This window comes from Pseudopipra pipra, chromosome 23 (genome assembly GCF_036250125.1).
Source record: "Pseudopipra pipra isolate bDixPip1 chromosome 23, bDixPip1.hap1, whole genome shotgun sequence".
Lineage (NCBI taxonomy): Eukaryota > Metazoa > Chordata > Aves > Passeriformes > Pipridae > Pseudopipra > Pseudopipra pipra.
Genome location: NC_087571.1, coordinates 4588872 through 4616836, shown reverse-complemented (window position 1 = coordinate 4616836; position 27965 = coordinate 4588872). Strand labels below are relative to the sequence as shown.

The 27965-nt window shown below is 44.7% G+C and overlaps 1 protein-coding gene across 3 annotated transcripts in view; it reads left to right on the top strand.

Moving 5' to 3' along the window:
* ARHGEF12 (Rho guanine nucleotide exchange factor 12) overlaps positions 1-27965 on the top strand; it is a 74483-nt gene that overhangs the window by 36946 nt on the left and 9572 nt on the right. For all 3 annotated transcript variants that reach the window (XM_064634443.1, XM_064634442.1, XM_064634441.1), the window contains exons 5-32: positions 7480-7578; positions 8016-8065; positions 8900-8957; positions 9628-9806; positions 10181-10258; positions 10454-10573; positions 11193-11327; positions 12725-12796; positions 13527-13619; positions 14033-14143; positions 14598-14696; positions 15336-15378; positions 15520-15625; positions 16706-16843; positions 17341-17373; positions 18238-18352; positions 19169-19274; positions 19498-19710; positions 20123-20252; positions 20605-20640; positions 21280-21434; positions 22122-22268; positions 23057-23142; positions 23959-24084; positions 24893-25007; positions 25905-26005; positions 26254-26331; positions 27571-27646. In XM_064634443.1, coding sequence (XP_064490513.1) covers positions 8027-8065; positions 8900-8957; positions 9628-9806; positions 10181-10258; positions 10454-10573; positions 11193-11327; positions 12725-12796; positions 13527-13619; positions 14033-14143; positions 14598-14696; positions 15336-15378; positions 15520-15625; positions 16706-16843; positions 17341-17373; positions 18238-18352; positions 19169-19274; positions 19498-19710; positions 20123-20252; positions 20605-20640; positions 21280-21434; positions 22122-22268; positions 23057-23142; positions 23959-24084; positions 24893-25007; positions 25905-26005; positions 26254-26331; positions 27571-27646 — 2788 coding nt within the window. In that variant the 5' untranslated portion in view covers positions 7480-7578; positions 8016-8026. The remainder of the gene's footprint in view (positions 1-7479; positions 7579-8015; positions 8066-8899; positions 8958-9627; positions 9807-10180; positions 10259-10453; positions 10574-11192; positions 11328-12724; positions 12797-13526; positions 13620-14032; positions 14144-14597; positions 14697-15335; positions 15379-15519; positions 15626-16705; positions 16844-17340; positions 17374-18237; positions 18353-19168; positions 19275-19497; positions 19711-20122; positions 20253-20604; positions 20641-21279; positions 21435-22121; positions 22269-23056; positions 23143-23958; positions 24085-24892; positions 25008-25904; positions 26006-26253; positions 26332-27570; positions 27647-27965) is intronic.

Here is a 27965-nt window from a genome sequence, read left to right as displayed (position 1 = left end):
GGTTTGGGATGGCAGTGTCCCCACACATCGGGGTGTTGTCACTGCACCATTGGTTTGGGTCCCCACACATCGGGGTGCTGTCACTGCACCTCGAGGGGCCCCTTTGCTCCTTCAGCTCCCCCCAGATGTGTCAGCCTGGGACACTCCCCATCCTGACTCTATTTAACGCCTTGTCCAGTTTCCAGCCTCTAAAGATATTTGTTAGAAACTAGAAAGCATTAAGTTTTCCCAATTTAATGGGTTTTTTTGGATCCTACAGCTTGTAAAGCCCCTTGGAGCCGGGCTGACTCTGGCCAGTGCTGCTGCATCTCCTGTTCCTAAGTGTGCATGTCCTGACTCCAGCCAGGAGTTTCCTTTCTTTCCCTCTCCTTTTTTTCCCCCTCTTCATGTTTAAAACAGTCTGTGACACTTTCTGATTTTAATCTGTTAAGGAAATTGCTGCTGCATAACCTGCTGTGGGCTTTTGGGCACTTGCAATGACTCTTCCAAGTATCAGCTTTTATCATTCCACTGGAATAAAACTGCCAGGTGTTCATGGCTGGGATCCAACTTTTTAAACCACCAGAGTAATGCAAAGTGATGCTGTCGTGGCTCTGGTTGTGAGGGACACTGAAAAATAATAGCAAAGAAAAAATCTGAACCCAAAAAAACCCAGTAAAAAATAAAAGCAGAAAAACTGTCTAACTCACAAAAAAAATCTGGTTAAAAAATAAAAATAAAAAAAAAATTAACCACCGAAAAATCCAATTAAAAATAAAAGCAAAAAAACCTAACCCACAAAAAAAATCCAATAAAAAAATAAAAGCAAAAAAAAATCTAACCCCCAAAAATCCAACAAAAAATAAGATAAAAAAAAGAAATCTAACGCTCAAAAAATCCAGTAAAAACAAAAGCAAAAAAAAATCTAACCTCCAAAAAATCCAGTAAAAAATAAAAGCAAAAAAAAAAAAATCTAACCTCCCAAGAAATCCAGTAAAAAATAAAAGCAAAAAAAGAAATCTAACCTCCCAAGAAATCCAGTAAAAAATAAAAGCAAAAAAAGAAATCTAACCCCCAAAAATCCAATAAAAAATAAAAGCAAAAAAATTTAACTCACAAAAATCCAATAAAAAATAAAAACAAAACAATGTAACCCACAAAAAAAAAATAAAAAATAAAAGCAAAAAAAAATCTAACCTCCCAAAAATCCAGTAAAAAATAAAAGCAAAAAAGCAGGGAAATGAGGGAGTGAGCAGGGGAATGAGAGAATGAGCAGAGAATGAAGGAATGACCAGGGAAATGAAGGAGTGAGCAGGGAAATGAGGGAGTGAGCAGAGAAATGAGGGAATAAGCAGGGAATGAAGGAATGAGCAGGGAATGAAGGAATGAGCAGGGAATGAAGGAATGAGCAGGGAAATGAAGGAGCAAGCAGGGAAATGAAGGAGCGAGCAAGAAGATGAGAGAATGAGCAGGGAAATGAGGGAGTGAGCAGAAAAATGACCTGCTGGAACAGCAGGGATTTGGGGTGGAACAGCAGGGATTTGGGGTGGAACAGCAGGATTTGGGGTGGAACAGCAGGGATTTGGGGTGGAACAGCAGGATTTGGGGTGGAACAGCAGGATTTGGGGTGGAACAGCAGGGATTTGGGGTGGAACAGCAGGATTTGGGATGGAACAGCAGGGATTTGGGGTGGAACAGCAGGATTTGGGATGGAACAGCAGGATTTGGGGTGGAACAGCAGGATTTGGGGTGGAACAGCAGGATTTGGGGTGGAACAGCAGGATTTGGAGTGGAACAGCAGGGATTTGGGGTGGAACAGCAGGATTTGGGGTGGAACAGCAGGGATTTGGGGTGGAACAGCAGGGATTTGGGGTGGAACAGCAGGGATTTGGGGCTGATGCTCCCCGTGAGGAGCAGTTCTCCCCTGCCGGGTGGATGCTGGTTCCTTGGGTGGCTGCTGGTTCCTCGTTCCCAGATCCCTGCCTGGAGCTCCTTTTCCCAGTGCTGCTCCCTCCCAGCACAGCAGAGGTGCTGTGGAGCTGCCGTGGGTCCATGACAGGAAACATTTGGTGTGTTGGATGGGATGGCTGCCTGTTTGCTCTCCCCCTCAGCCCGTGGCTTTCCATGTGTGGCCGACAGAAACCCGACTTCCTAACGTCAGCTTTGACTTCCCCAAAGCTTCCTGCAGCTGCTCTCCCCCTGACCAGGATCTGTGGGAGCAGTTCCCACTCATCCTTCCTTTCCAGTGGCCTTGGCTGGGTTGGACCTGGCCCTGCCTTTTGTCTCTGCCCTCTGCTTTTCCCAGGTTCTGTGGAATGTGTGGAGAACTCTGCTGTTTGCTTTGGATGGGCCCAAACTATTCCAAAACCTGCAAGTAGAAATGCTGGGCTGATATTTTTCTCACTGGCAACTGGCCGTTGGAAAGGGAATAATAGAGAAGTCTGGAATGACAACAGGAAAAGGAGGTGTGGCTTTGTGTGTGTGTGTGTTTGTTCTTACCTCTTGAAATTTTTAATTAAGAGAGCAGAATTTCTTGAAGTGTATGAGTGGCTCTGGGGGGCAGAGTGGTCAGGCAGGGAAATTGGTCTGATATACAGAGGTTAATTTATAGTGGCATGAGCTCAGAGTGGGATATTTTCTTTCATAAGTCCAATTATATTTGTATATTCAGCAAAATTTAGATGATCAGGAGAGAGACTGAGTGTAGGTTCAGATATGCTGTAATGTACTAATTAGTGCCGTGATCTCCCATGATACTTGTTTCTCAAAGTAGAATTTTCATCTCTTATATGAATTTACAACTGAATTTAGCTTTCAGGGTGGTAGGTGAGATAGTTTCTCTTTTCCTTTTCCCCGTGATTTGTTTGCTCTCCAAAAACATCTTCCTTTATTGTTAGTAATGACCAATTTTTGGCTTGAATATCTGCTCAGACTTTATACAGACTCTTTCACATTTTGCCTCCAAACCTGTGATAAATTTTGGGGTTTTTTTGGTTTTTTTGTTGTTTTGAACCCCCAGGTTTGAGCTGGTTTGAAATTGAACTTTACTCTTCCTGGTTTGTTCCTGGCAGTTCTTATCAGCTTTGTGTTATGGTCACTCTTTTTCCAGACTTTTTAAAGGACTTTTGGGAGCCCCTCATCACTACCCTTAGAATAGCCAGGAAGGGTTGGGAATGCAGGGAGGGCTGGACCACAGGGGTTGAATGTGGTGTTGCCATGGGAGCAGATAGTCCTATTTATCACATTAAAATACATGGCTCTTTTTTTTTTCTCTAAAAAGGTTACCAACCCTTGTTTTATGAGCAGTGTTTAGTGCCATTGTTAATAACAATTTTACCCAGGCTCTGTGGACTGCACTATTCAAACAATATAGTTTTTTGCACTGACTTTGCATGACTTCTGTTAGTGGAAGAATCTGAGGAATGCTGCTTATATGGCATCTGGTATGAAATCATGGTAGTAACTAGAACTGAAATTCAGAATTTCATCTGCTGAGAATCTGTCCTTATAAAAGCTGATGGTTCCATTTACTCCGTGGAGCAGCATTTCTGAAAATGCTTTATAGAAAGAAGGCTTCCCAAATGAAGTGAAACATTTGGGCATTCTCAAATCCCCAAGGAGTTTGGGTTGGTTTTTTTGTTTGTTTGTTTTTGGGGGGTTTTTTTTGTTTATGGAATGATTCATTCCAAATCAGTCCCCATTAAACTTCATTTTCCTATTGTGGCCTCAAGGCCCCAGGGGAGGTTATAGTTCACAAATCTCAGCTCCCATCGTGTCTTGCAGAGCTGGAGCAGAGGAAAAGCCGTGGTGTGTTATGGGAGATGGAATTTATGCCTCATGGAGTCATGGTTTGGGTTGGAAGGGACCTTAAAAATCATCTCTGCCATGGGCAGGGCCACCTTCCACCAGCCCAGGTTGCTCCAAGCCCCGTCCAACCTGCTCTCTCCATTCTCTCCAGCCAGTCAGGTTTTCAGAATGAAACTCTGCTCTCTTTGTTGGGAACAGCTAATGAAATTCCCTGTTTTGTTGAATAACTTCCAAATAGTAGAAGAGGAGATGAAGTAAATGACCTTCTTGCTCGAGGAGCTCTTGGGAGAACCGAAATGTGTCTGGCAAGACTGGCTGAGACGTTAATTTTAGCCATGGGGTGTCAATGACCTTGAGAAGTTCGACTTTACCCTTCCCCACTGTCCAAAGGCACTTGGATCAGGGCTGGAGAACGGAGAGGGACTAGTGCCACCTATTGAAGAGTGGATCCTCTTTGCTTTGCTTGCAATCCTTCTGTCTGCTTTCATTTTTAATCTCAAACCTCTCTAACTCCAGCCCACGGTTGGCTGCTCTGCTGTGCCCTCGGCTTGAGGCTACACCAGTGAGTTTGGGGAATTGCCATCTGCATGAGGACAGAAAAAGAGATCCAGATTATTGTTTTTTCTCCGCAGAATTCTATGAATCCACTCGAGGCACAACCATGTAATCTGATTTTGTGTGCTTAAAGCTTGGTTAAGTGATTTCTCCTCACTTTGTGCCATTGAGACACTGTCAAAAGAAAGCAAACGTGGAATAACATTGTTAGTGATTTGATTTTGAGCACTGTCAGTGATTAGTTCTGCTGACCTTGCAATATTTACCAAGTTTCAGCTGGAAAGAGTGAAATATCATGGCAAGATATTTCAAAATAAACAGCTCGGGATTTCCATCCAGGGATTGGAACACAAAGGGGAAAAAGGTGAATGAGAAGCTGGTTGTCACTTGGTTTAGTTGGTAGTTTAATGTCCCTGTGTGTTCTTGTGATATCCAGGCGTGACAGGAGCAGCTCTTGGCAACTCTGCACTGGTGTCCTTGGGCTCCCAGTGGTTTGTGGCTTTCCTGTGAGTCCATTCCTGGGTGTCTGATGAGGTGTTCAAGGGACCAGACGTGGGTTATGAAAACATTGCTGCTCAGCAGATTTCAGACTGAAGGTGTTTTACTTAAAGGACCAAAAGGGAGCAAATGGCAGATTTTGGGGGTTCAAGAGAGCACTTCAAGGTTGCTCTTTTTAGTGTGCCTGGTTCAGACAAGGAGTGCTATCAGAGCAGTGCTATCTGGTTCTGCAGGTAATAGTGTTACCTTCAGATAACTTCATTAAAATCACTAGAAAGCTGCTGTGTGTCCCAGTCAAGGATGGAATCTCTCAGCTGGCCTGCCCACACCTCAGTCCAGCCTTTATGTTGTGTTAGGAGAAGGGTTAAGTACCTGTTCCTTGTCTGAAGGGAGCAAATACAGGGAAAAAGCAATTATGGACTTATTTGGGTTCAAGTTGTCCTAATTTCAGTTGTTTCCCCATTCTAAATTTCAAAGGGGTTTTTGGGTGAAATTGAGACTTGTGGTGTTGCACAGCTGGGAACTCTAAACTCTGTAAGGCCAGTTTGTGTTGCATCACCTGCTGCATTTCTGCTTTGGCATCAGGCTCATTCCAGGAGGAAGGTCATCAATAGATCCAAGGGTTATTAGTTCTGGAAAAAAAGCAATCCAGTGGAAGAGCAGCGAGTGCTCAGGGCTACCCTGTGTCTTTAAAGGACAGTTCTTGTGAGTCAAAAGATTAGTTTGGTGGCTTACTCATAAAACCTGTAGGGCTGGCACAGGGCTGGAAAGGAGCTGTTTTTATGGAATAGCACATGTTCCCACACCCCACCCCGGGGCATCATTCTTGTGAAGTGAGGCTTCAAGAAGCTTGGTCACACAGAAGAATGGGAGGTGCAGAAGGGAGAGGCTTGTTCTTTCCCTTAACCATGTCAAGAGGCTCAGGGGGGTTTGCTCCTCTTGTCTGCTCTCACCTTGCATCCATCCCATCCATCCCATCCTATCCATCCCATCCCATCCCATCCCATCCCATCCCATCCCATCCCATCCCATCCCATCCCATCCCATCCCATCCCATCCCATCCCATCCCATCCTATCCATCCCATCCATCCCATCCTATCCATCCCATCCCATCCCATCCCATCCCATCCCATCCCATCCCGTCCATCCCATCCCATCCCACTGTGCGTGTGGTGAGTTACTGGGATGTGACACTGGGACCAGACTGCTGCAGAAGTCCTGGAATACAGCCTTTCCCACTGCTCCCACACCCATTTTCATGGATGCCACGCTGGAGGAGAACAGGACTGACTGGGCAGGCTGTGTTTTCACTTGAGGCTCCTCATTTCCATCAGGAGTTGCTCCAGAGAAGTGAAAGGAGCTGTAGTGGTGTGAGAGTAATTTAGGCCGTGGGTATGACTCCATGCTCTGCTACAATCCAGTCCTTAAAAAGTATTCCAGAAAAGCCAGTCTGTCTGGGCCAGCTCCCTGGGCTCCCTCCACACTAAACAGAACTGCCACAATTTCAGTATCTGATTGTGGAGAACTCCCAGTTCCTTCTCAGGGTGCTGGTGTAGGGATTTTGCCTGATGTGGCTGTAGAAAAGGAGCAGCAAAGCAAGCTGTTAGAAATAAGGGTGATGTAAATAAAAGGACACAGGGGAAGCATTTTGCAAAGTTCCTGAAGTCACTTTTCAGGATAATGGCTCCACTGTGGGAGGCTTTTTGCAGATGCTCCTAGGGAAGTGCTCAGCAATGAATATGCCAAGACTGCTGCTTGCTTTTGTTTTATTTTTCCCTTATTTCATTTTCAGGTGAGCAAGAGACATAACCAGCATTTCACCTCGTCAAAATGCTGCACCTACTAAGTAAATGTATCTGAGCAGCAGCATTTATGGTCACATTACACTGAGCATAGCAGGAAACAAAACAAGTTGCCTTTGATGTCTCACAGCAAGTTAAAGGAGGAGCAGATTCAAACTCACATCTCCTGGGATTTTGGCCCTGAACTTTAGTAACCTGAAGCAGGGTCTTTATTTCAGAAGTCTTGTTCAGGGGAGTTAAGTGTGGCTTGTACTTGTTCCCTGCTGCTGGTCTGGCTGTGTGTGATATTCTCACCTGCAACAGAAGGTGCCCCAAGAGGAGACTTGTGCTGATAATGGGCAGAACTTTTTCCTGATCACTAAATCTGTTTTAGTCCAACCCCCTCGTGTAAGTCTGAGAGATTTGTGCCTTCTTGAAGAAGCTGTGTGTTGTTTTTGATGAAGTGGAACATGACAGCCCTCTGGTGTACTCTGAAAAACCATTAACACAGACAAAGGGAATGATGCTCATTGGTTTGTGTACTGCTGCTCTTCCTTAAAAGCTGCTTTTACCTCGAGTTGTGTGTGATGTGCCAGAGCTGTCTGCATCTCTGCTGCTCTCTCTCTGTTTTGTGTAGCTGAAGCAATAAGCTTGACCTGTCTTGACATCCCTCTCTATTCCTGGACTGCTGCCCTGTTTCTGTCTCTCATATATTTTCCCTCTGTTGTACTGTACCAGTTCCTCTCAGTACTGTGTGATTATCTAGGAGGATAAGGTTTTGGACTGATGCCCAGCTTGTGTCTCTTTGTATTTCTCTCCTCCTCTTTCTCCTGGCCTTTCCCCACCTCTCTGGTGCAGGTCTGGTTCAGCGGTGTGTCGTGATCCAGCGGGATGAGAACGGGTTCGGGCTGACGGTCAGCGGAGACAACCCGGTCTTCGTGCAGTCCGTCAAGGAAGGTGGGCAAGGAGGGGGCCAAACGTGCCAGCCAGGGAGCAGCCTGAGGCTTTCCATGGGGAGCAGAGAAACAGGGAGGAGAAAACTCCCAAAATCCCCGTGGGTGGGGCGGCTGTACCTCGGGAATGACGTGGGGCTCTTTTGGGAAGCGGCGAATCGGCCGCTCAGTGTCTGATGGGGTTGAAAACTGACCTCTGGTGTCCAAGGGGAGGGAAAGGACTCCTTGGAACGTGGTGGGATTGTGGCTGTGGGGTATGCACTGCCAAGGGAGAACAGAGCTGCTCTAGACAAGATACCCAGAGATTTTAACCTGCTGGGGGCAGAGGAAGCTTGGCTGAGTGCAGGAAGCAGTTTTGCATCAAACTGCAAAAGTGTTTAAACCATTTTTCTTTGAGTGTTTGTACTGAAATGGGAACTGAAGGGTTTCTTTTCCCTGCAGATGGAGCAGCCATGCGGGCTGGAGTGCAAACAGGGGATAGAATTATCAAGGTAAGGGCATTCAGATTGTGGGGGAAGTGGATCCTTTGTATTAAATGAGCTCTGTCCCTGAAAAAACACCATTGGTACATCTGCTGGGATGTTTTCATTTGCCTGGGAGACTGAGGAGTGGGTTGTTTCCATGTTCTGGGGACACCAGGGCAGTAACCACTGAAATCCCACTGCTCAGTGTTAATGTTACTTTTGTTGTGGAGATCACTCATACCAGAGCTTTATGGGTCAGTTCAGCATCCTACAAGGTTCAGGTATCACAAATACAACAGAAACAGAAATGGCAGGGGAGAGAAGGAACAGAGACATACTAATAATCACCTGTAGATAAAGTCTGCCTGAATTATTGTTTTTCCCCTTAGTGCCCCCTGATCCATGTTTTCTTTTAGTGCCAAGCAACTAAGAAACCAAGTCAGTAACTAAAAAGACTGTGTAAACTATTAGTGCAAAGTGATTGCTTGTGCTGCAGCAGCTCCTGACACAAATAGAGCTGGGATTTCAACCAGGCATTTAAATTAATGAATTAAATCAGTTGCCCTGTTGTTTTTCTGCCCAGTCAGAGATGGATTGCTTTTTTATGTTTGTTTGACTGCTTGGAGTGGTTTTTTGGGGGTTTTTTTTGGTGTGTGTATAGTTTTCTTTTAGCAGAGCTCTGCTCACTGAGATACACTGTTAGAAGGATAAATTGTTTGCCTGATGGTGTCTTGAAAGATGTAGTAATGGAGGTGGGGGTGGGGAAAAAAAAATATTGTAGTGCTTTTTGTGTCATTTGTGGATGGTTTTGGTTGGGAATCAGTTGCTAAACACTGAATTTTCTCCCCCTCCCTGCCCCAGGTGAACGGCACCCTCGTAACACACTCGAACCATTTGGAGGTGGTAAAGCTGATCAAGTGTAAGTAAAGGCCATTTCTGGCCCTGGGCTCCTTAAAAGCATGCCAGGCATCATTTGAAAGGCTGATTGAGCCCTCAGGTGACGAGGGTGAGGTCTAACCATGCCCAGTGCTGAGAGAGAAAGGGAGGGTGTGAAACGGGGAAGTGAAATTGGGGTAATTCTGACACCTTGAACTCAACCTGGTGCATTCTCCTGTAGCTTCTCCTTAGCTTGATGTTTGAATTTACCTTCAAGCCTTGCCCAGGTGCTTTCCCATCTTTTGTTTCCACCTTAAATACCAGGCACTTTTAAGTGCATTGCTGGGTGATGCTTGCAAAGCACTGGCATTGCTGAAGGAAGTGTGTTCTTGGTTGATTATCTTGCCCAAGGAAGAAGGTGGTGGTGGTTCCTTCCTCCCTAGCAGAGTTTATTTTGTGGCATGAACCTGTGTGTACTGTAAATACAACCTGCTGGACTAGAAATTATTGGAGTGCTTGCTTTTATATCACGGAAGTTTTTGGATTACCTGAGATTTAAATAGATATTTGTAAACCAGAGCTGACCACGCTCTGGGTTTGAAGGAGGAGTGGGTGAGGAATGGTCTCAGTTTTGTCTCCAGGGTGAATCATGGGAGTAGAATCACAGAAATCTCCAAATGTCTGATGTGTGACCTGTCCTTGTCTCCCTGCAGCGGGTTCCTATGTAGCTCTCACTGTCCAGGGGCGCCCACCAGGGTCGCCCCAGATTCCCTTGGCTGATTCTGAAGTGGATCTGGCAGGATTTGGGCATATGTCTCCCATCATGACATCTCCCCACTCACCTGGCACATCAGGAAATGCAGAAAGGATCACCAGCCCAGTGCTTATGGGGGTAAGATTTAAAGCTCTCTTTCCAAAGAACTGTGGAAATGTAGTCTGGTATTTTTTTTTTTTTTTAACCTGGATTATTTAGTGCTTCTTGCACAAATCACAAATTGGAATATTTATCCTGTCCGTGGGTATTTATTCCTTGGGTGAAAAACATTTTGCAAGTGAAAATATCCAGTCCCATCTGAGGGTTTTTTAAATCTTGATAGCTGTGTTCAGAATTAGGAAAGAACACACAGGATTGTGTTTGGAAGCTTGAATTGCTTTTTGTTTAGAGCCCGTGTTTGGGAAGCAGATGAAAGATGGGCATGTCCACTCTCCTGGTCTTCCCAGCTCCACCAAAAAAACCCTAACCCTTAATCTCTCTGTGTTTTTTAGGAGGAGAATAATATTGTCCACAACCAGAAGGTGGAGATTCTGAGGAAGATGCTACAGAAGGAGCAGGAGAGGCTGCAGGTGCCGGGGTTGTGTGAGGTGGAGAGGGGTGGGGGAAAGTCAGAGGTGGGTTGTTGAATCACTGCTTAGAGACTTATGGAAAATAGACCTTCTGTAGCAGCTGTTTATTATTGAAATGTGTAAATGGCATGAAAGTAGAGCAGTAGGTTGTGGTTCCAAGCTGAGGTGCTGAGTGGAAGCTCAATTCTTTTGCAGTCCCTCCAAGAGGAGTACGGCCGGTCCCCCACCCCCCGCCTGCTCAAGGAGATCCAGGAGGCCAAAAAGCACATTCCTCAGCTGCAGGAGCAGCTCTCCAAAGCCACGGGCTGCACTCAGGTAACACAACGTGTCGGGCTTCTCCGTGGGATGCTCCGGGTGGAAATTCTTAGGGGATGATGACGTGGGCGAGCAGGAGTTCCTGCCAGGCTCTGCCGTGCTGGGACAGGCAGGTTGCACCCTCTAGAGCTGAGACTTGGGAGTTAAACTTGCAGAGGCTGTCAAACAGTGCAGTGTAATGTCAGTGTAAGGACATGCAGGAGGCTTTACAGTGGGCTTTCAAAGCATCTGTGAAAAACTGCTTTTAAAACAGTAAATGTGAGCTATCATGTGTTGATTATTCTGTCAGTGCAACTTCAGAAAACCCCCTGAAGTCATTCTTGCAATGGGGAATGAAGAACTGGAAGCTTAAAACAATTTTACCTTCACTTTTGAAAAAAAAAATAAATTTAGTTTCTGTTATGTGTCATTCTCCCCCTTTTCCTTCTGCCTGTGATAAGTCCTGAAAACTTGGTGTGGTTTTTCTGTTTTCTCTTAGAAAAGCATTGCAGCCTTTTCTAGATAACTTAAGGAAGTTTTATAAGTAATGTGAACTAACTGGCTTTTGTTCTTTTAAGGATCAGCCTTTGAAATATTCTGCTTGCTCTGTGCTGTCTCCCAACTCCCTTTATCTTTTCAGGATGGAGTCTTGTCCTCCAGGTCTGTGTCGGAGTCGCTGCAGATCAGCGAGGGGGAGGCAGAGAGTGGGGACTGTGGGAGCAAAGTGGATGGCAGTGGGGACAGCCCCTCCAGGCCCAACAGTGACATTGCTGATGTGAGTCTGCAACAGCTCCAGCGCTTTGCTTCTCTGCCCTTTGGGTTTGGTTTCCCTGGGCAGGATCTCTGTGCTGTCCTGTGTGTCACACCGTGCTCTGTCTCGGTAACTCTGTGCTGGAATGGGCTCCTCAGCACCCCCCAAAACTCCTTCCCTGATAAAACAGGATAGACTGGACTTGTATGAACTGGGAAAGAAATGGTGTGGGTTTGGGTTTTTCTCCAGGATTAAATTTCCCTGTAACCAGACAAAGAAAGATAGATGCCAGCTTCCCTCTCACGACTCAGGTGCCAACTGGAGCATCTTCTCAGGGAATGTTCCAGTTGCAGAACTGGGACTAGGATCCAGTCAGTGGGCAAGTTGCCAGGAAAGTGGAGAAGAGCCTTCCTTCTACCAAATAAGCTTCAGTTCTTGCCAGCAGTAAAGGCTCTTAGTGTGTTCCCTCATTAGTTATCAGTCTGTGCTCGTGTGCTCTCCCTGCTGCAGAGCCCTAGTGCCTAATCCTTAATTAAGTCACTATCTGATTAGTGCAGGGGAATTGAGACTCTGTGCTTGGATTTGGCCTGAGTTTGTTGATTAACTTAAGGATGTGGGAGCTAAATTTGTCCCAGCAGTTGGAAGTGAAAGCAAGGTGGGTCAGATGTGAACAGACATGACTCTAATGTGAAACATCCCTCCTCCAGCTCCAAATCTGACTGGATATCACTCATGTTTCTGTATAATAAATGCAGAAAGAATTCATAGTTATCTTCCTGATAGACTTAATCCTGTCAGTATTGTGGATGCATTAGATCACTGGAGGTGATTGGCACACCAAACATTCAGGCTTTTCAATCCAAAGTGGCTCTGAGAAAGGATCAGGGGGCAACAGAAACCTTTGGAAGCTGAACAAGAACTCCAGAGTCGTGCAGCTGGGGTGGAATAACTTTATGGAAAAAGACAGGCTGGAAAGAAACAGCCTGGCTGAAAAAAACCTTTGGACACACTGAAGATGAGCCAACAGCACGTGGTTTTTGCAAATAAAGCCAAGGGTGTGCTGGGCCACCTGAGGAAGAGGAGGTGGAGAGAAGAGAGCTAAACATGAACTGTCAATAGAGGAGGAGAGAGCAATGAAAAGCCAAGGACAGGTGGTAGATTTTACAGCTCTGCTGTTGCTCAGTGTCACCAGCTTTCTTCCCCAAACTGCTTCTGCATTCAGTTGGGGTTTTGGGGGGTTTTGTGAACTGTGCACCTAGGGATGTGCATCTTGGCCTGTCTTTTCAACACCTCAGCTGTTGAGCAGTTCACTGTGTGAGAAAGGAGAAGTTTTGGCTGTTGTGGCTGAAACACTTGGTGTGCAGTTCTCACTTTCCTGGATTTCCTGGTACTTACCAGAACTGAACTTCCTTCTCTCCCAGAGTCCTCGCAGTGGCTTGAAGGAGAGGATTTATCCAGATGAGAGCCCAGAAAAGCCTGAGGTTCAAGATACTGTGAGTACAAATCATAAAGTGCCACAACAACATCTCCTGTAATGGGCCCATTAAAATCTTGCTGCTTTTCCCCTTCTTTCTAAATGGAGCCTGCATGAACTTTGCTTGAGAAAATAAAATGCAATTAAAATGGTGCAGGGAAAGTTAATTAGCTGAGTAAATGTTTATGGAGCTTAAGAGCAGAGCCGTTTAGAGGCAAGAAATCCATAATCAGCAGTAAAACAGCTGGACAGAAAATAGGTAGAGCAGTTGTACATGTTTTATTCTATGAGTCCAGCCTTTTTTTAGGATTTTTAGTCATTTTGAGGCTGGCATCATCAGCAGTGGTAAAAGTGGAGCACAGCAGGAAGTGCAGACCTGTCTGAACGGATCATCATCCTTAGGATGACTTCCCAGTTATTTTCCCCCTCATCTGCCTGTCTTTCCACAGTCATATTTCTCCATTTCCACTAAGATGGCATTTGTCATCTGCCACATGCTCGGGGTGCTCATGTGTGTAGATGATGGAGTTTGGTCTTGAATCATCTGATTTGATGGTTCTGGGGGGGAGCATTGGTGGGGGGAGCTGCCAACTTGGACAAGGCTGAGGGAGGACACGTGGGTTTCCACGGAGTTTGGAGAAGAATAAAAAGGATAGTGATATTTCCAGCTTGGTAAAGAAGGTTTACTGTGATAAGAGAGTAATAGAATCATGCTTTTCTTCCCTTCCCTTGCTCCTGACTCACCCCAGGATTCCCAGTCCAGTGTTGGAAGTCCTTTATCCCGAGTGGGGACTCAGATCATTGGAGCAGAGGATGATGACTTTGACACGGAACAGGAGCAGGTGGGAATGACTTTTGGCCTCAACCACTCTTTTTCCTGTTGAAATCCCATTCTGTTCCTCTGGGCTTAAATTCCAGGTGCTCCATGACTTGCTCATATTGAGCAGTTCTGGTGAAATAAGAATTAGGGACTGTGATTCTTGTTGTTGCTGGTCTTGCCAAACAGGAACATTTGGGGAGTTTATGACAATATGCCATCTTTGAGTCCGTTATCCTTTCCTTCTTCTCATAACTTCAAGCTTTCTAGACGTTAATTTGCCTTATTTCATTTGCTTGTGTAGTTTCTGTGAAGTTCTGCATTATTGTCCCAGCAGTGGCTTTTGCCATATATACTCTTGAGTTATTTTAGCTGCCCTGGGTTTATCTCACAGCAGCTTTCTGGAGTAATTCAGGTGTTTTCCTTGTACCTCCACAGATTAATGGACAGTGCAGCTGCTTCCAGAACATCGAGCTCCTGAAGTCTCGCCCAGCTCACCTGGCTGTTCTCCTGCACCACGTGGTGTCTCAGTTTGATCCTGCAGCACTGGTAGGATGTTCTGGAATTGTTTCCCTGATAGTATAAACCAGAATAAATCAGGATCTCCTCGTGTAGCACTCAGTGGCTTGGCTTGGCCAGGGGAGAAATGCAAGCCCTGTGCAGGCATGAGGGTGATAAATCTCTCCTTTGTCTTCTCAGGTAGATGGAGGAGCACAAAGAGAACTGTCCTCTTTACATTTAGCTGTTCACAAATAAATATTTGGCTCTTGAAAGCCTTTCATTCCACCCTAAGGTGGTGGCATTAGTTGTGTCTGATCTCTCTGTGTCTCCCCTCTCCACTGATTTTTATCTCTGGTTCCCTCCATGACTGAAAGTACCTGGGAAGGGTTTCAATCCAGCAGTGCTGAATTCCTTGAAATGTTTGAAAGAAAACTCAGGATTTAGGGCTGTTAGAAGAGTTGCTGTGGCATCACTGACTTTCTTGCCCTCCTGTTTCCCACAGCTGTGCTACCTTTACACAGACCTGTACAAACAGACCAACTCCAAAGAGACCCGGAGAGTCTTCCTGGAGTTTTACCAGTTCTTCCTGGACAGAGCTGCAGTAGGTTCCAGTCATTTCCCTCAGTTCCAAGCACTTCTAGCAAGTTGATTTTTACCTAAGTCCTCCAAAAAAAAAAATTTAAAAGTAAAAATTTTAGTAATACTTACTAATAACAAAATTTAATAAAAGTTTTAAGGTTTTTTTTGTTTAAATGTTACCAGTGAATACAGGAAATTAATACAGTTTCAGATGCCTGGTAACACAATAAATCACAGGGAATTTGCTGTCTGATAGGAGAAATGATTTAGTGATAGGTAAGCAAACTCTAGCTCTTCTACACTGCCTTTTAGTTAATAATTGCTGTGGATATTGATGTGGCTGTTACAAGGATTGGGAAATTTTCTGTGTCTTTTGGAAAGCCTGAGAAAATTCTTTACTGCCTTGAATTAAACTGTAAATGTAATTAAATTAAATAAATTAAACCAGATACTGTAGCAGAGGTTTATACACCACATGTTTAAATAATCCCTGTGAAATATAATATATACTCAGCATGGGAGTCTCCCCTTTAAAACCACCAGGGCTTCAGATTGTGGAATTTTGGCTTTTCAGGGAATGGTCTTGTCTGCTCTGTGCCGTGGGTTTTGTTGGGGTGCTGCTGGCTGTGTTTGTTCTCCCAGCCTTTCTTCTCTTTTGCAGAATCTCAAAGTCCCAGTTCCAGATGAAATCTCCTTGGAACTAGGTAGGGTGTTCCTGCCTGTTTGTGTAAGGGAAAGGCCCAGAGGTGCTCCTGCATGGGTTAAAATATTCAGGGAAATGACTTTATTCGGAGGTGGAGGGGACACTCCTCAGAAGAATCATTGATTAACTTTCTGACTCACAGACAGAAGAAGGCCAGAACTCCTTCCTGAAGAGCTTCACCGCCAGTTCATCCAGACTATGCAGGATAAAGTGTGTCCAGAAGTGCAGAGGAACCTGGAAGATTTCAGGTTTGGATTCTTCATTCCTTGAAGCTGTTGAGCCAATTTCAGAATATACTTTCCCAGGTGTCGTTGTATAAATCCTTCTTACTAAATGTGTTTATAATCAGCTTATATATTTTTTTTTTTCCCTTTTCCTATTTTCCTCCCCTCTCCCCTTTGGGCACGCAATAATCCACTTTACAAACTTGTCATGGGCATAGAATACAATTTGATAATTTGCCTTTTCATGTGGAGTCATAAGAGCTCTGTGCCAACATCAGACATTATACCAAGACAAGTGTATATTTATATACAAATAGATATATATATAGAAAATATACATCTATTTTATGTATTATATATACGTATATATAATATATATGATACATATATCTATATGTATTATGTATATATACAATATATAATACGTATATCTTTATGTATTATGTATATATAATATATAAATTACATATATCTTTATGTATTGTGTATATATAATATATAATACATATATCTTTATTTTATATATATAATATATAAAATGCATATATCTATATGTATGATGTATATATATGATATATACATACATATATACATATATAAAATACATATCTCTATACGTATTTTATATATAGTACAAATATTTTTTTATATATAGCTATATATTACACAAATGTATAATTGTATAATAATGGACTTTTTCATACCTAAAAAGTCTCAATTCAAGTCTATACTTTAACTACACAACCTGGGTTGTGTGCAGAAGAGTTTGCTGCAGAATAACCACTTTTTCTTTAAAAATATCCCTCTTTTAATAAATATCCCACAGCCTCTCGGGGCAACCTGTGCCAGGGCCTCACAGGGAAGAATTTCTATTTAATATCTAATTAATTCTTCCTAATATCTAATCTAAATCTGCCCTCTTCCTTGTCCTGTCACCCCTAAAATTCCCTCCATGACTCCTCCATTTCCATCTGATAACGAGACGCGTGTGACCTGCTGGGTGCCCCGAGGCTGCTGCTCCTCGGTGCAGGGCAGGGTTCAGTCTCCAGTGGTGCTTCCCTGTCCCAGGGTTGAGTCTCCAGTGGTCCTGTCCCCGTTTTCCAGGCAGAAACGGAGCATGGGACTGACCCTGGCCGAGGGGGAGCTCACCAAGCTGGACGCGGAGCGAGTGCGGGACAGGAACGCGGTGGAGAAGGAGAGAACCTGTGCAGAGCAGATCCTTGCTAAAATCGAGGAGGTCCTGTAAGTCACAGCAGTGCAATGCTGGGAGCGTAAAAAGGAAAAAAAAGATCTGCCCTGAACCTGAAAACAGCAGCACTGAGGAGTTGGGAGCTGGGGTTTGACATCAGTGCATTTACATCACTTCCCCTGTTCAGTGTTTGAACAGCCAACACTGAACCAAGAGTGGAGTGTGTTTTTTCAAGGGGGCTGCTCAAACAGCAGAGGAAATGCTGCCACTGTCAGCTTGTGCATTATTAGATCAGTCCTTTTTTTTAGAAACCTATGGCTTCAGAACCCCTTTGTTCTTTTAACATGGGCTGAAGCCAATTTTCGCAGCCGAACCTTCAGTTTTGGTTTTGAGTTTTTTGGTTTTGAGGTTTTTGGTTTTTTTTCCCTGCTGGGACTTCTTAACATCCTAAAGGACACTTTGAACACAGCTACTGATGCTCCTGGGTGGGTGTGGCTGGGTGTTAATTGGTTTTTGAGTTTCATTTTTAAATTCTCTTGTTCTTTTTCAGGATGACATCTCAGCCTTTGGAAGAAGACAAGAGGTAATGGAAGTTTGGGGGGGGTTAATTTGTGCAGGAAGATCCCCAGTGCTGGCTCTGTTCTCTGAGCAGAGCAAGACAGCCCTCTCCTGGCTGTACCACCAACTCTCATCCCCTAAATCCCCTGCCAGGACTGATTGGAATTCAGAGCATCAGCCTCTTGCTCTCAGCCTCTGATGTTTGTTGCCTCTGTTTCAGATCTTAAAAATTACTGTCACTGGGAGTTCATGTTTCTTTTTGATTTATTTTGTGTGTGTGCCTTGTCCTGTTCACTTTGTGTGTATACAACTGGCTGAGTAGCTTTTACTCTACTCCTCACAGTAACCTTTTATTATTACTTACTTTTACCATAATCCAAAGCTATAATGTGACTTCTCATTTGTATTTAATATAGAATTTTAGGACCTTCTGTGTAATTCTCAAAATTTTAGTTTTACCTCCTGGGCTTCTATGCATTTTATCAGAGTCACAGGATGGTTTGGGTTGGAAGGGACTTTAAAGACCATCTGCCATGGGCAGGGACACCTTCCACCATCCCAGGTTGCTCCAATCCCCATCCAGCCTGGCCTTGGACACTTCCAGGGATGGGGAGTCCACAACCTCTCTGGGCAACCTATTCCACCCATATACTTCATCTTTATAAACTCCCATCTTATATTTACAACAGGAGAAATCCTGATATCAACCGAATTTTTCCCAGTGTCTATGATTGTTTTATATTAAAGAAAAAAAGCCCACTTACTTTCATTTAAAAATAATCAACTTCTCACTGAAACCTTTGCGTTTGACCTCAATTTTACTGGCAAAGGGTGTTTTCCCAATAGGTTTCTCCTTCTCCTCACTCTTTTTTTTGTGTCTCCTTGGCAGCTCCACGATGCAATATGTGATCCTCACCTACATGAAACACTTGGGAGTCAAAGTGAAGGAGCCTCGGAACCTGGAGCAGAAACGGGGCCGTATTGGTTTCCTGCCAAAGATCAAGGTAGTGCTGCTGTGGCCGGTTTAGAATTCAAAATCCACTTTTGCATGACACACATGAAAAATTTGGGCTGATTTTAGGCTCTTCATCGAGAGGATCTGGGGTGACTGCGCTGCACAGCAGCTGAAATTGGGTTCTGCATCAGGGAATTAAAAATGAGTGGCCTTTTTAATTCCTTTACCTGTACACCTGAATTCTGACTGCTTGTTTTTCACAGTTTTAGCCTTACTTAGCCTTATTTTTAGCTTTATTTTTAGCCTTATTTAGCTTTATTTTTAGCCTTATTTATCTTTATTTTAACCTAATTTAGCCTTTAGGTGAGAAATGTTTCATGTCATCACAGAATATGCCGAGTTGGAAGGGACCCACAAGGATCATGCATGGTCTCATTAATGGCTAATGATGGTTGATCAGCTGTTGGCCTGTATATTTTAGTTTTCTTCTTGACAGACTTGCCCAAAAACTCATCCTTCATGAGGCAGGAAAGCTATTCTTCCTGCCACCCCCACTTTTCAGGTTATGTAATGAATATTTCCACCAAAACTCCCCTCTCTGGGGGTGTGATGGCTCGTCCCCCACAGCGTGGGGGTGTATCTGGTCACAGTAGCTGCTTATTTCCCTCAGCATTCCAGCTTCCCTGGAAATGTTAGGAGTGTTAGGAGCAGTTCTGCACTGACACTGTGAAAAGGTTAGATCAGGCACTCACGACCTTCTGGAAAGGGTAAGATAAGTCATGCTTCTCTCCTTCCTCAGTTAAAATCTCAGTAAATAACTGCATTTCAAGCAGTGAGTGATCTGTTTGCTTTTCTTTAACTGCAGCAAAGTATCAAGAAAGAGAAAGAAGGAGAGGAAAAAGGGAAGAGAAGAGGCTTTCCAAATATTCTGGGCCCACCGAGGAGACCGAGTCGACACGACAGCAGTGCAAGTATGTCAGGCAGGGCAGTACATGTTCCCTTTTAGTCTGAAAGCCACACAAAGTCTCTGCTGTCTTTAAAAATTCATGGCAAGAAGACTCAGTAAACTTTTTGGGTTTAAAATACATTTTTAAAGACACGCAGACCTGTTTTTGTCCTGAAATGCTTCCTCTCCTTATCACTGGGAACAGGCCCGGGCTCTTTGAGCAGAGTAACTGCTCTGTGTTTGTTCAGTTGGCAGAGCCATGGAGATGCAGAAGCCCAGGCACCCAAAGCACTTACCCACAGCCTCTTCTGTGAGCCCAGAGCCCCCAGATTCCAGCAAGATCCGCCAGAGTGGCTCCTCCAGTGATGGCACAGATGCTCCATACCCACCTGCCAACCCCATGTCCCCCTTGGCAATGGGGCCCTTTTCCTCTCCAGAGGGAAGCAAGGACAGTGAACCAGGTAGGATGGAAAGAATGCAGAGGAATGATTAAAGTTGGTGTTGGGAATGAAGTATGCAAAGCATGCTTCTGATGCAACAAGCCTGACAAATTGGGAAATCTTTCTGTATCATCAGGTATGATCTTCCTCTCCTTAGTCATCTTTTATGAATTGGGAAATCTTCCCATGACCAGAAATTGTTGTTAGTGGGTTCTGCCACCGTGGCATTGGATCATCCAACAGGAAGGACCCAGTCTCAGTGCCTGCTGTTGGAAGCAGCAGCCTGTGTCACCTGGGATTTGTCACCGAGACTTTCCTTACCAGCCCAGGAATTCAGTTCCTCCAGCTCTGAGCTGAAGTGAGGCTGGAATCAAGAGGCTCTGAGGAGGCTGGAAAGTTCTCTAATGCCATTTCCCACTTACCCCCTGTGTAGGTTTGAAGCAGCCTGGAGAAGCTCCACCTGCCAGTGACTCCATGGATGGCACACCCCGCACGCCCAACACCACCTTTGAATTCCCATCTCCTTTGGAAAACCTGCAGGAGGAGGAGGGAGAGTCAGAGAGGTAACTGTGGTTGCTTGAGTGAGCCTTGAGAGAGTGCTAGAATCAGAGTATCCTGAGTTGGGAGGGACCCATGGGGGCCACTGCAGTCCAACTCCTGTGTCAGTGTGACAATGGCTGTTGAAACAGTCCATAAAATTATTAGTGACATCAGTTTTATTGGTAGAATCTGAGCCACTGGTCTGTGTCTGCTGCTGTGGTAATACTAAAAACCTCTCTGTCAGGAGGGTGAGTCTGACAGGGGACAGAATGTTCTAGTGGGGAGCTCAGAGCTGTACTCTGAAGTTGTGCTGAGTGTCTGAGCAGGGGGAATTCAGGCATAAGCTTCCCTAATAATTTCTTTTCTTCCTTGCAGAATGGTTGACATGGGAACACCAAAGCCTTTTCGCAAGTGAGTGTGCTTAGAAGTGTTTGAACTGCAAAGAATTGTTTAGGGCTCGGGAGGTTCTGAAGCAGAATGCAGGTTATGAAGCTCGTTGTTCTGAGCCTGCACAGTTGTCTGCAGGATCTTTCCTTTTCTTTAATAACACCTATATGGAATCAGGCACTGGCAGCCACATATAGGACAGGTGGAGTGAGTCATATGCAAATAGACCCTTTGATCTGTGGGTGAAGTGGAGTGATTGCTGTATCTCCTGATTTGAATGGCTGTTAGGTTAGGGAGAAGACATTTCCATATTTTCTGTTTAAACCTCTGTGTGTTGCTCTTGGCTCTGGATCTGCAGATAGACAGAGGAAAGAAATTGTGACGTGCCCTTTCACTGGCTTGATATTTGACTCCAAGCGAATTATTTGATCTGTGTCATTAAAAGGAGGGTTGTGGAAGCACTGGAAGAACAGATATTCACTCTTAGTTGTAAAGGGCAAAATTAGAGCCTGTGCCTATAGGTTCAGATATCAAACAGCCTCCAGCTGACATTAAGAGCATGTTCATAATCCTCTACAACTGACATATGTATACTTAGCATTTCTTTCTTCCTTACACCCGTGCCTGAAATGGGAAGTGCCTGACACCTTTTTCTCACATTAGGATGGACAGTGTTGGCTTTGCAGATGTGCAGAGTGAAGATGAGCTCTATGATTTCGACATGGACATGGACCCTCCCAACTGGCAGCAGCTCGTGAGCAGGGAAGTGCTGATGGGGCTCAAACCCTATGAAATCAAGCGCCAAGAAGTGATTAATGGTGAGATGGATGTTCTTTCCTAGCTCAGCAAGCACAAAAAAAAAAGTTGAGACCTGTGCTCTGGAGCTCTGAAGTTCTTAAAATTTAAAACTAGCTGTGTTTTCACTGATCTGCTCAAAGTAGTGGCTGTTAACTTCTGGCTGGCAGAGTTCTTGTGTATAGAAATTGTACTTGTTGCTGAAAAGTATCCTGAGATGAGACTGATCCGAGTCCTTAAAGAAGAAATAAATGGTATTAAGTGGTTATTAAATGATATTAAGTGGTTATTAAACGATATTAAGTGGTTATTAAACAATATTAAGGTAGTGAAAGGCCAGTTTGCAATATATTCTATGAAAGAAAGCAAGAGAAGCTTGATTTTTTTGGAAAGCACACGGTGCAAATGCTATTCCCAGACTTCATCTTCAAAGCTTCATCTCAGTTCCAGGACTCTCTGTGTGGCTTTATGAGCTGCTCAGAGTTCACTGTTGGTTTGGGGTCAGTTATGAGCCGTGAATCAATTGGCTTCTCTCTTCTTTCAAACCTGGAATTACAGCGGAGCGTGGCTCCGTGCTGGAATATGGGCCAGCAAGGGAAGTGCTGGTGAGGGACACTGTTCTAACTTAATACTCTGACTTCTGTTGGCTTCGTGTTTGGCTCCACGTGCCCCCCCCAGAGTCCCAATCCCTGCTTCCTCTCTCCCCTCAGAGCTGTTTTACACAGAGCGAGCCCACGTCCGCACGCTGAAGGTCCTGCACAACGTCTTCTACCAGCGTGTGACCAGGGAAGGGATCCTCAGCTCCAGTGACAAGCGCAAAATCTTCTCCAACCTGGAGGATATCCTTGGCCTTCATGGTAGGAGCAGCTGAGGTGCCTCTCACCTGGAATTCTGGGTGCCAAGAGCTGAGAAATTTAAGCAAAGCGACCCTGAAAGAAGAGGCGGCTTCGTGCAGCACTTGAGATAAAACGGAGCGTTACATCTGGGCTTCCTTTGGCACACAGTTGTTATAGTTCTGATTTACAGAGATATTTTGATAAGGGAAGCATCTGCCCAGCGCTCCAGCCCTTGCTGCCTCTTATCTGTGTGCACAGCCTGCCTTGTGCTGATTCCTGCTGGATAAAAGGAGCAGTGCTTTGATGGATGGGCTTTGTGGGTCAACATCAAGATGTTACAACTGGTTTTTTGAAGGGAATATGAAAACAGAGCTGGAAAGATTGATGTCTTGCAGGTGGTTTTGAAGGGTGGCCCCTCCTGATTGTTTAGGGAAAGAACTGCTCACTAGGGGAATTGCAGCCCTGCCACTGAATAATCACTGGCAGGATTTTATGCAGGTGGCTTGAGTTGTGTTCTGCATATATTGCTCTTTTTAAAAAAGTGATGCTGAGCCTCAGAAAAGATAAGATTGGAATGGTTCTTAGGGGTCATTTGAAGGCAGGTGAGACAGAAGTGCAAAGAAGTTAAATAGCATTTTCTTAGCTATTTTGCTAAATTTATTGTGTTGCAGGATAATGTTTTTTATTTAATTGAAATTACTGCAAATCTCGTCTTCTCCTAGAATAACTTTTACTTTAAAATAACTGCTGAAAATTAAGCAATTTGACCACTATTTATAAAATTTTCCTTTTTTATTATTATTTTTAAGTTGCACTGAATGATCAGATGAAAACTGTCCGGAAAAGGAACGAGACTTCTGTCATTGGCCAAATTGGGGAAGACTTGCTTTCCTGGGTAAAATTCCTTTATGCTTCCTTACATTTGCAAATAATGTTTCAATAGAATGACAAACAGAGGCAGAGGTTGGTGAAGGCAGTTTCCAGCTAATGGGAACTGAAGGTCTGGGAGTTGTCATTTCTATGGAGCTGGAGAATGAGGGTGGAAGGAAAGCAGGAAGAACTTCTGTGGGCTTTCATTTGGTTAGAGATAAGAGTAATTTAAGGAACAGAAATAATTTCCTTCAGATGTGTGGGTAGAATAGAAAGGTAGTTTCGGAGACACAAAGGTGAGAGTAGCATTTTGAAAAATGTAATTGCACCATTTATTTCAGTAACACTGAAATGTCTTGTGTTGCCTGCGGTGCAGTTAAAAGTTAAAAATACTTATTTCTAATCTTGGAATTTACATAGCTGAACCTTTTCAAGTTCTGTAGCGCTGCTGAAGGCTTCATTTCTGAGACCCCTTATGGAAAGGTTTGGCTGCCCCATCCCTGGAAGTGTTCAAGGCCAGGTTGGATGGGGTTTGGAGCAGCCTGGGATAGTGGAAGGTGTCCCTGCCCATGGCAGGGGGTGGGACTGGATGGGCTTTAAGGTCCCTTCCCACTCAAACCATTCTGCCATTCTGTGGTGTGGTTGGGCTGGAAACAGGAGAACTGTAGAGTTTAGGATGTTCCTCAGGAAAATGGGAAAAACCAGGGCAGAAATTCACTCCTCATGTTTTGCCACCAGCTCATTTCTTCCCTGGCCACACCAGCGGCTCTGTGTCTGATGAGGGTGGCACATGCTGAGCCTGAGCTTATCTAAACCTGGCTTTCTTGGCTTTCTGGCACAGTTTAGTGGAGCAGCAGAGGAGAAGCTGAAACATGCCACTGCCACGTTCTGCAGTAACCAGCCCTTTGCCCTGGAGGTCATCAAGTCCCGCCAGAAGAAGGACTCGCGTTTCCAGACCTTCGTGCAGGTGAGTTCGACAGCGGGGTTGGAGTCGCCCCGAGGATGTGGCTGGGGGCCAGCACAGCCTCCTGAATGCTTGTAGATCGAGTTCCAGTAATTAATGACATCATGTCTAACATTGTCTTCAGATTGGGATCCTTTCCAGCACCGTATTTATCTCTGGCTAATCGTTCCCGCAGGGAGGAGCCTTTAATTGTGGGGAGCACAGAATGTCCTGGTGGGATGCAGGGAAGCACATGGTGTCCCAGGGAGGAGATGGCATCTCCCTCGGGGTGGCTGATTCCCAAGGATGAGGAGTTCTGTGGGGAAAAGCTCTTAGGGCAGTGCCATTTCAGTGCTTGCCAGGGGCAGGAGACAGATGATGTGCACCTGCTCTGCCTGCCAGGGAAGGGGCTTGGATACACGTGGCACTTTTAGGAGAGAACATTATCTTCATTACCACGGGCTGGGGAGGGCTCGGGTAATGCAAGGGGAGATTATACTGAAAAATGTGCTGTGTTTTGCTGCGGTGTGAAAGCCTAAACTGATGTGTTCCCTGTGTGGTGCTGACTGAGATTGATGGGGGATGGTCCCAGGCCTCTGGGAAGTAATGAGGGAAGGAAGGCACTGCTCTGGTGATGAGCTCTTCCTCTGTGTAATTGCAGATGGAGAGGGGCTGCCTTGTCTGGGTGATAGATCTTGGCACTTCTTGTCTTGTATTTAATTACTGGAAAGCGAAGTAATAGACATTTATGTGATGAATAGATGTTATGCATTCAGGTAATTATGGCCTTAATAAAAATGACAAATGCAGATATTGTGCTGCTCAAATTTAGGATGCTGAGAGCAATCCCCTGTGCCGCCGGCTGCAGCTGAAGGATATCATTCCCACGGAGATGCAGAGGTTGACAAAGTACCCCCTTCTGCTGGATAACATTGCCAAGTACACAGGTAAAGCCTTTCCACAGGGGTTTATGATCCACCTCAGCAGGTTTTCCCAGGTAAAAGTGATTTCAAAGCACGTGTTGAAGAGCTGTTCAATTTTATCTGCTTTCACTGTGGCCTCGCTGCTGCCTTCTGCACAGGAGGGCAGGCTAGAAAAATAACAGAAAGGAAAACCCTTTGTATACAAAAATACAAAGTATTTGTTCCTTCTTAGGGGGGAAAAAAAGAAAATTCACCGTGAAATAAGTGAATCTATTGAGTCTCCAAAGCATCACAAGGTTCTCATGTTCTTGCAGAGGGTGGGATTTAGTTAGAATGTGTTACACTGAAAGATATTTCCAGCACAACAGTGTGATTAATAATATCACAAAAAGCCTTTCCAGGTTTACTATCTGATACCTTCTGCAGTGTAATTTCATTACTCATAAAAAATAGACTGCATTTACAAGTTCATCCTAATCATAATTAGGAAGCATGTGACACTCCATTATCTTTGATGTACTGGTTTATGTGCCTGTTAACTGAATTCTCAGTGTGGCTTGTGGTGGTGAGAATTGATGGGTTCACCTGTGTCTGTTCCCTTTGTGGTGAAGATTTTGGATTTCTCAGAGCACTACTCAGGTTATTGTGCAGTGAGTAGTTGTCACAAGCCCCTCAGAAAAGGGAGAGTAACAACCATTGTGCTCTGTATGAAGATCTGCAGCTTAAAATGAGTTATCTCCTGCCACAAATCTCATTTTTATCACCTCACCTTTGCAACGTGCCTTTTGTTGACAGACTCGTCTGCGAGTTTAACTTCCCTTTCTCAAATTTGAGGTCATCAAGCTGCACTAGATTGCTGACTTCTCAAACCTTTTTTTTTTTTTTGGAAAGCATTGTTACATTTTCCTCCTTCTCTTGCAGAGCTGTCTGAAGAGAAGGAGAAAGTGAAGAAAGCTGCGGATCACTGTCGTCAGATCCTCAACCACGTGAACCAGGCTGTCAAAGAGTCAGAGAACAAGCAGGTGGGAGGTGACAGAGGGAGCACTCGGGGTTGGGGAGGATAATAAGCATTTTTAAGGCACCTGGAGTCTCCACTGGTGACTTTATGTTGTGCTCAGAGATGTTTTGTGGCGCCTGTGAGAGGAGGATCCCAGCGTTTGGGAGTGTGTGGAGGTGCCCCTGGGTGCATCCATGGAAGTGTTCAGGCCTGCCCTGTGACCCCAGGCAGTTTTGCTGCTCAAAGTGCCCCTTTTTGTCGTGTTTTCTGCAGCATTTGGAAGATTATCAGCGTCGGCTCGACCTGTCCTACCTGAAGCAGTCTGAGGATCCCATGATGGATGAGTTCAGGGTGAGTTGAAAACACTGAGCCCATCTCTCTGTAAATTGTGTTTGCAGCCCTGCCATTCAATTTGTGCTTCTTTCTGCCACAGCCTTCTGATGTGCAGTCAAAGGGTCTTCAGAGATAAATGTTTCTGTACAAAAATGAAAACAATTAGTCTCAAAAATGTGAGTTTTGCCACCTTCCTCAAGATCTCTGGGGATATAACAACCCAGCTCTGCACAGAATGGTGTTGATGGAGCTCTGTGAAACAAATCTTAGTGGTCAAAGCTCAAGCAGTGTTTCATATGAGAGATATCTGATGGATGATGAGTCTTAGTGTGGATTATCTCTCATGTGATTGCACATCTTAGGGGTGCTGTTGGAAGTGGGGAGGCCTCAGAGAGCCTTGAGGTGTAGCAGTGCAATTGGCTGGAAAAGAAGAGCTTGTGCACAGGCTGATCTGTGTAAGAGATCCACAGGTAGAGCCAAATAAAGCCCAGTGTTACAAATACTCTGGTTCATGGCCCCTGTAAAGCCTTGCAGTTATGTTAGTGAAGCTGGTTCCTTGCTGGTTGCTCCCCCCAAAGTCAGTGTGTAGCCAAAAAAATTTTCATCTGAAGACTTTTCTGTGAAACTGTGTCATGTGTCCTTCCCACAAATAAAAAAACTTGCAAGCATTCAGAGAGGAAGTGAACAACTCACTGGCAGTTATGAAATCTTGCTGTCATTGATTGTAGACTCCGAGACTTGGAAGGGATGAATTGTGAAAATTGTCACTTCTGCCTGCAGATCTAAATGTCACAAGCACTGAAATGCCTGAAGAATCCATTGACATTATAAATTCCGTCAGATCACTGGGATGATTTGTATATCATTTGTAGGCACACTTGACTTGCAAATCGAGTGCTGAGGCATTAACCAGTTGTGATGCTGGAACTGCAAACTTTATGCAGGATACTGGAAAAGCTCCTCCTAGGAAACAGGTGGCATCCTAATGCCTTAGGAGCTTGGCTTGGTAGGAAAATCCTCCACCCTGTGACACTCAGCATCTGCAAAAGAGCAGTGAAGGAGGAAGAGTGACAACAAACATCTCTCACAACATTTTGGGTTACACTCACAACCTGCTCCTGCTCCACGTTTCTTTTCCCAGTCTGGGTTCAGCTGCTTCTCTCCGAAGTGGAGTCCCTCTGGCAACCCTGTGTTTTATCCTGACTTACTTCCATGGAAATTTCACAGTGCTGCTTCTTTTCTTTCCCCTGGTGACAGAACTTGGACCTGACAAAGAGAAAAATGCTCCATGAAGGGCCTCTGACTTGGAAGGTGAACCGTGACAAAACCATTGGTGAGTCTGTGCCATCCCCTGCCTTCCCTGGCTCTGTGTGTGTTTGCTGGGAAGGAGAGAAGGAGAAAGCATTGCTCAGCTCCCAATTATTCTCCTTCCTGCCACATGTAATAATGCCTGTGTGCTCCTCAGAGCTGATTAAATTATTCTTGTCAATTCTGAAATGTGCTGGAGCATCATTAGGGCCATGCAGGGACACAGCAGTCAGTCATGAGATGATCCAATTCCATCTGTAGCTTTCTGCTGTAGTTTTCATGAGGAAGATTTGCAAGCTTTGCCTGGAATGGCACAGCACTGATTGCTGCCTCTGCATGAGTAA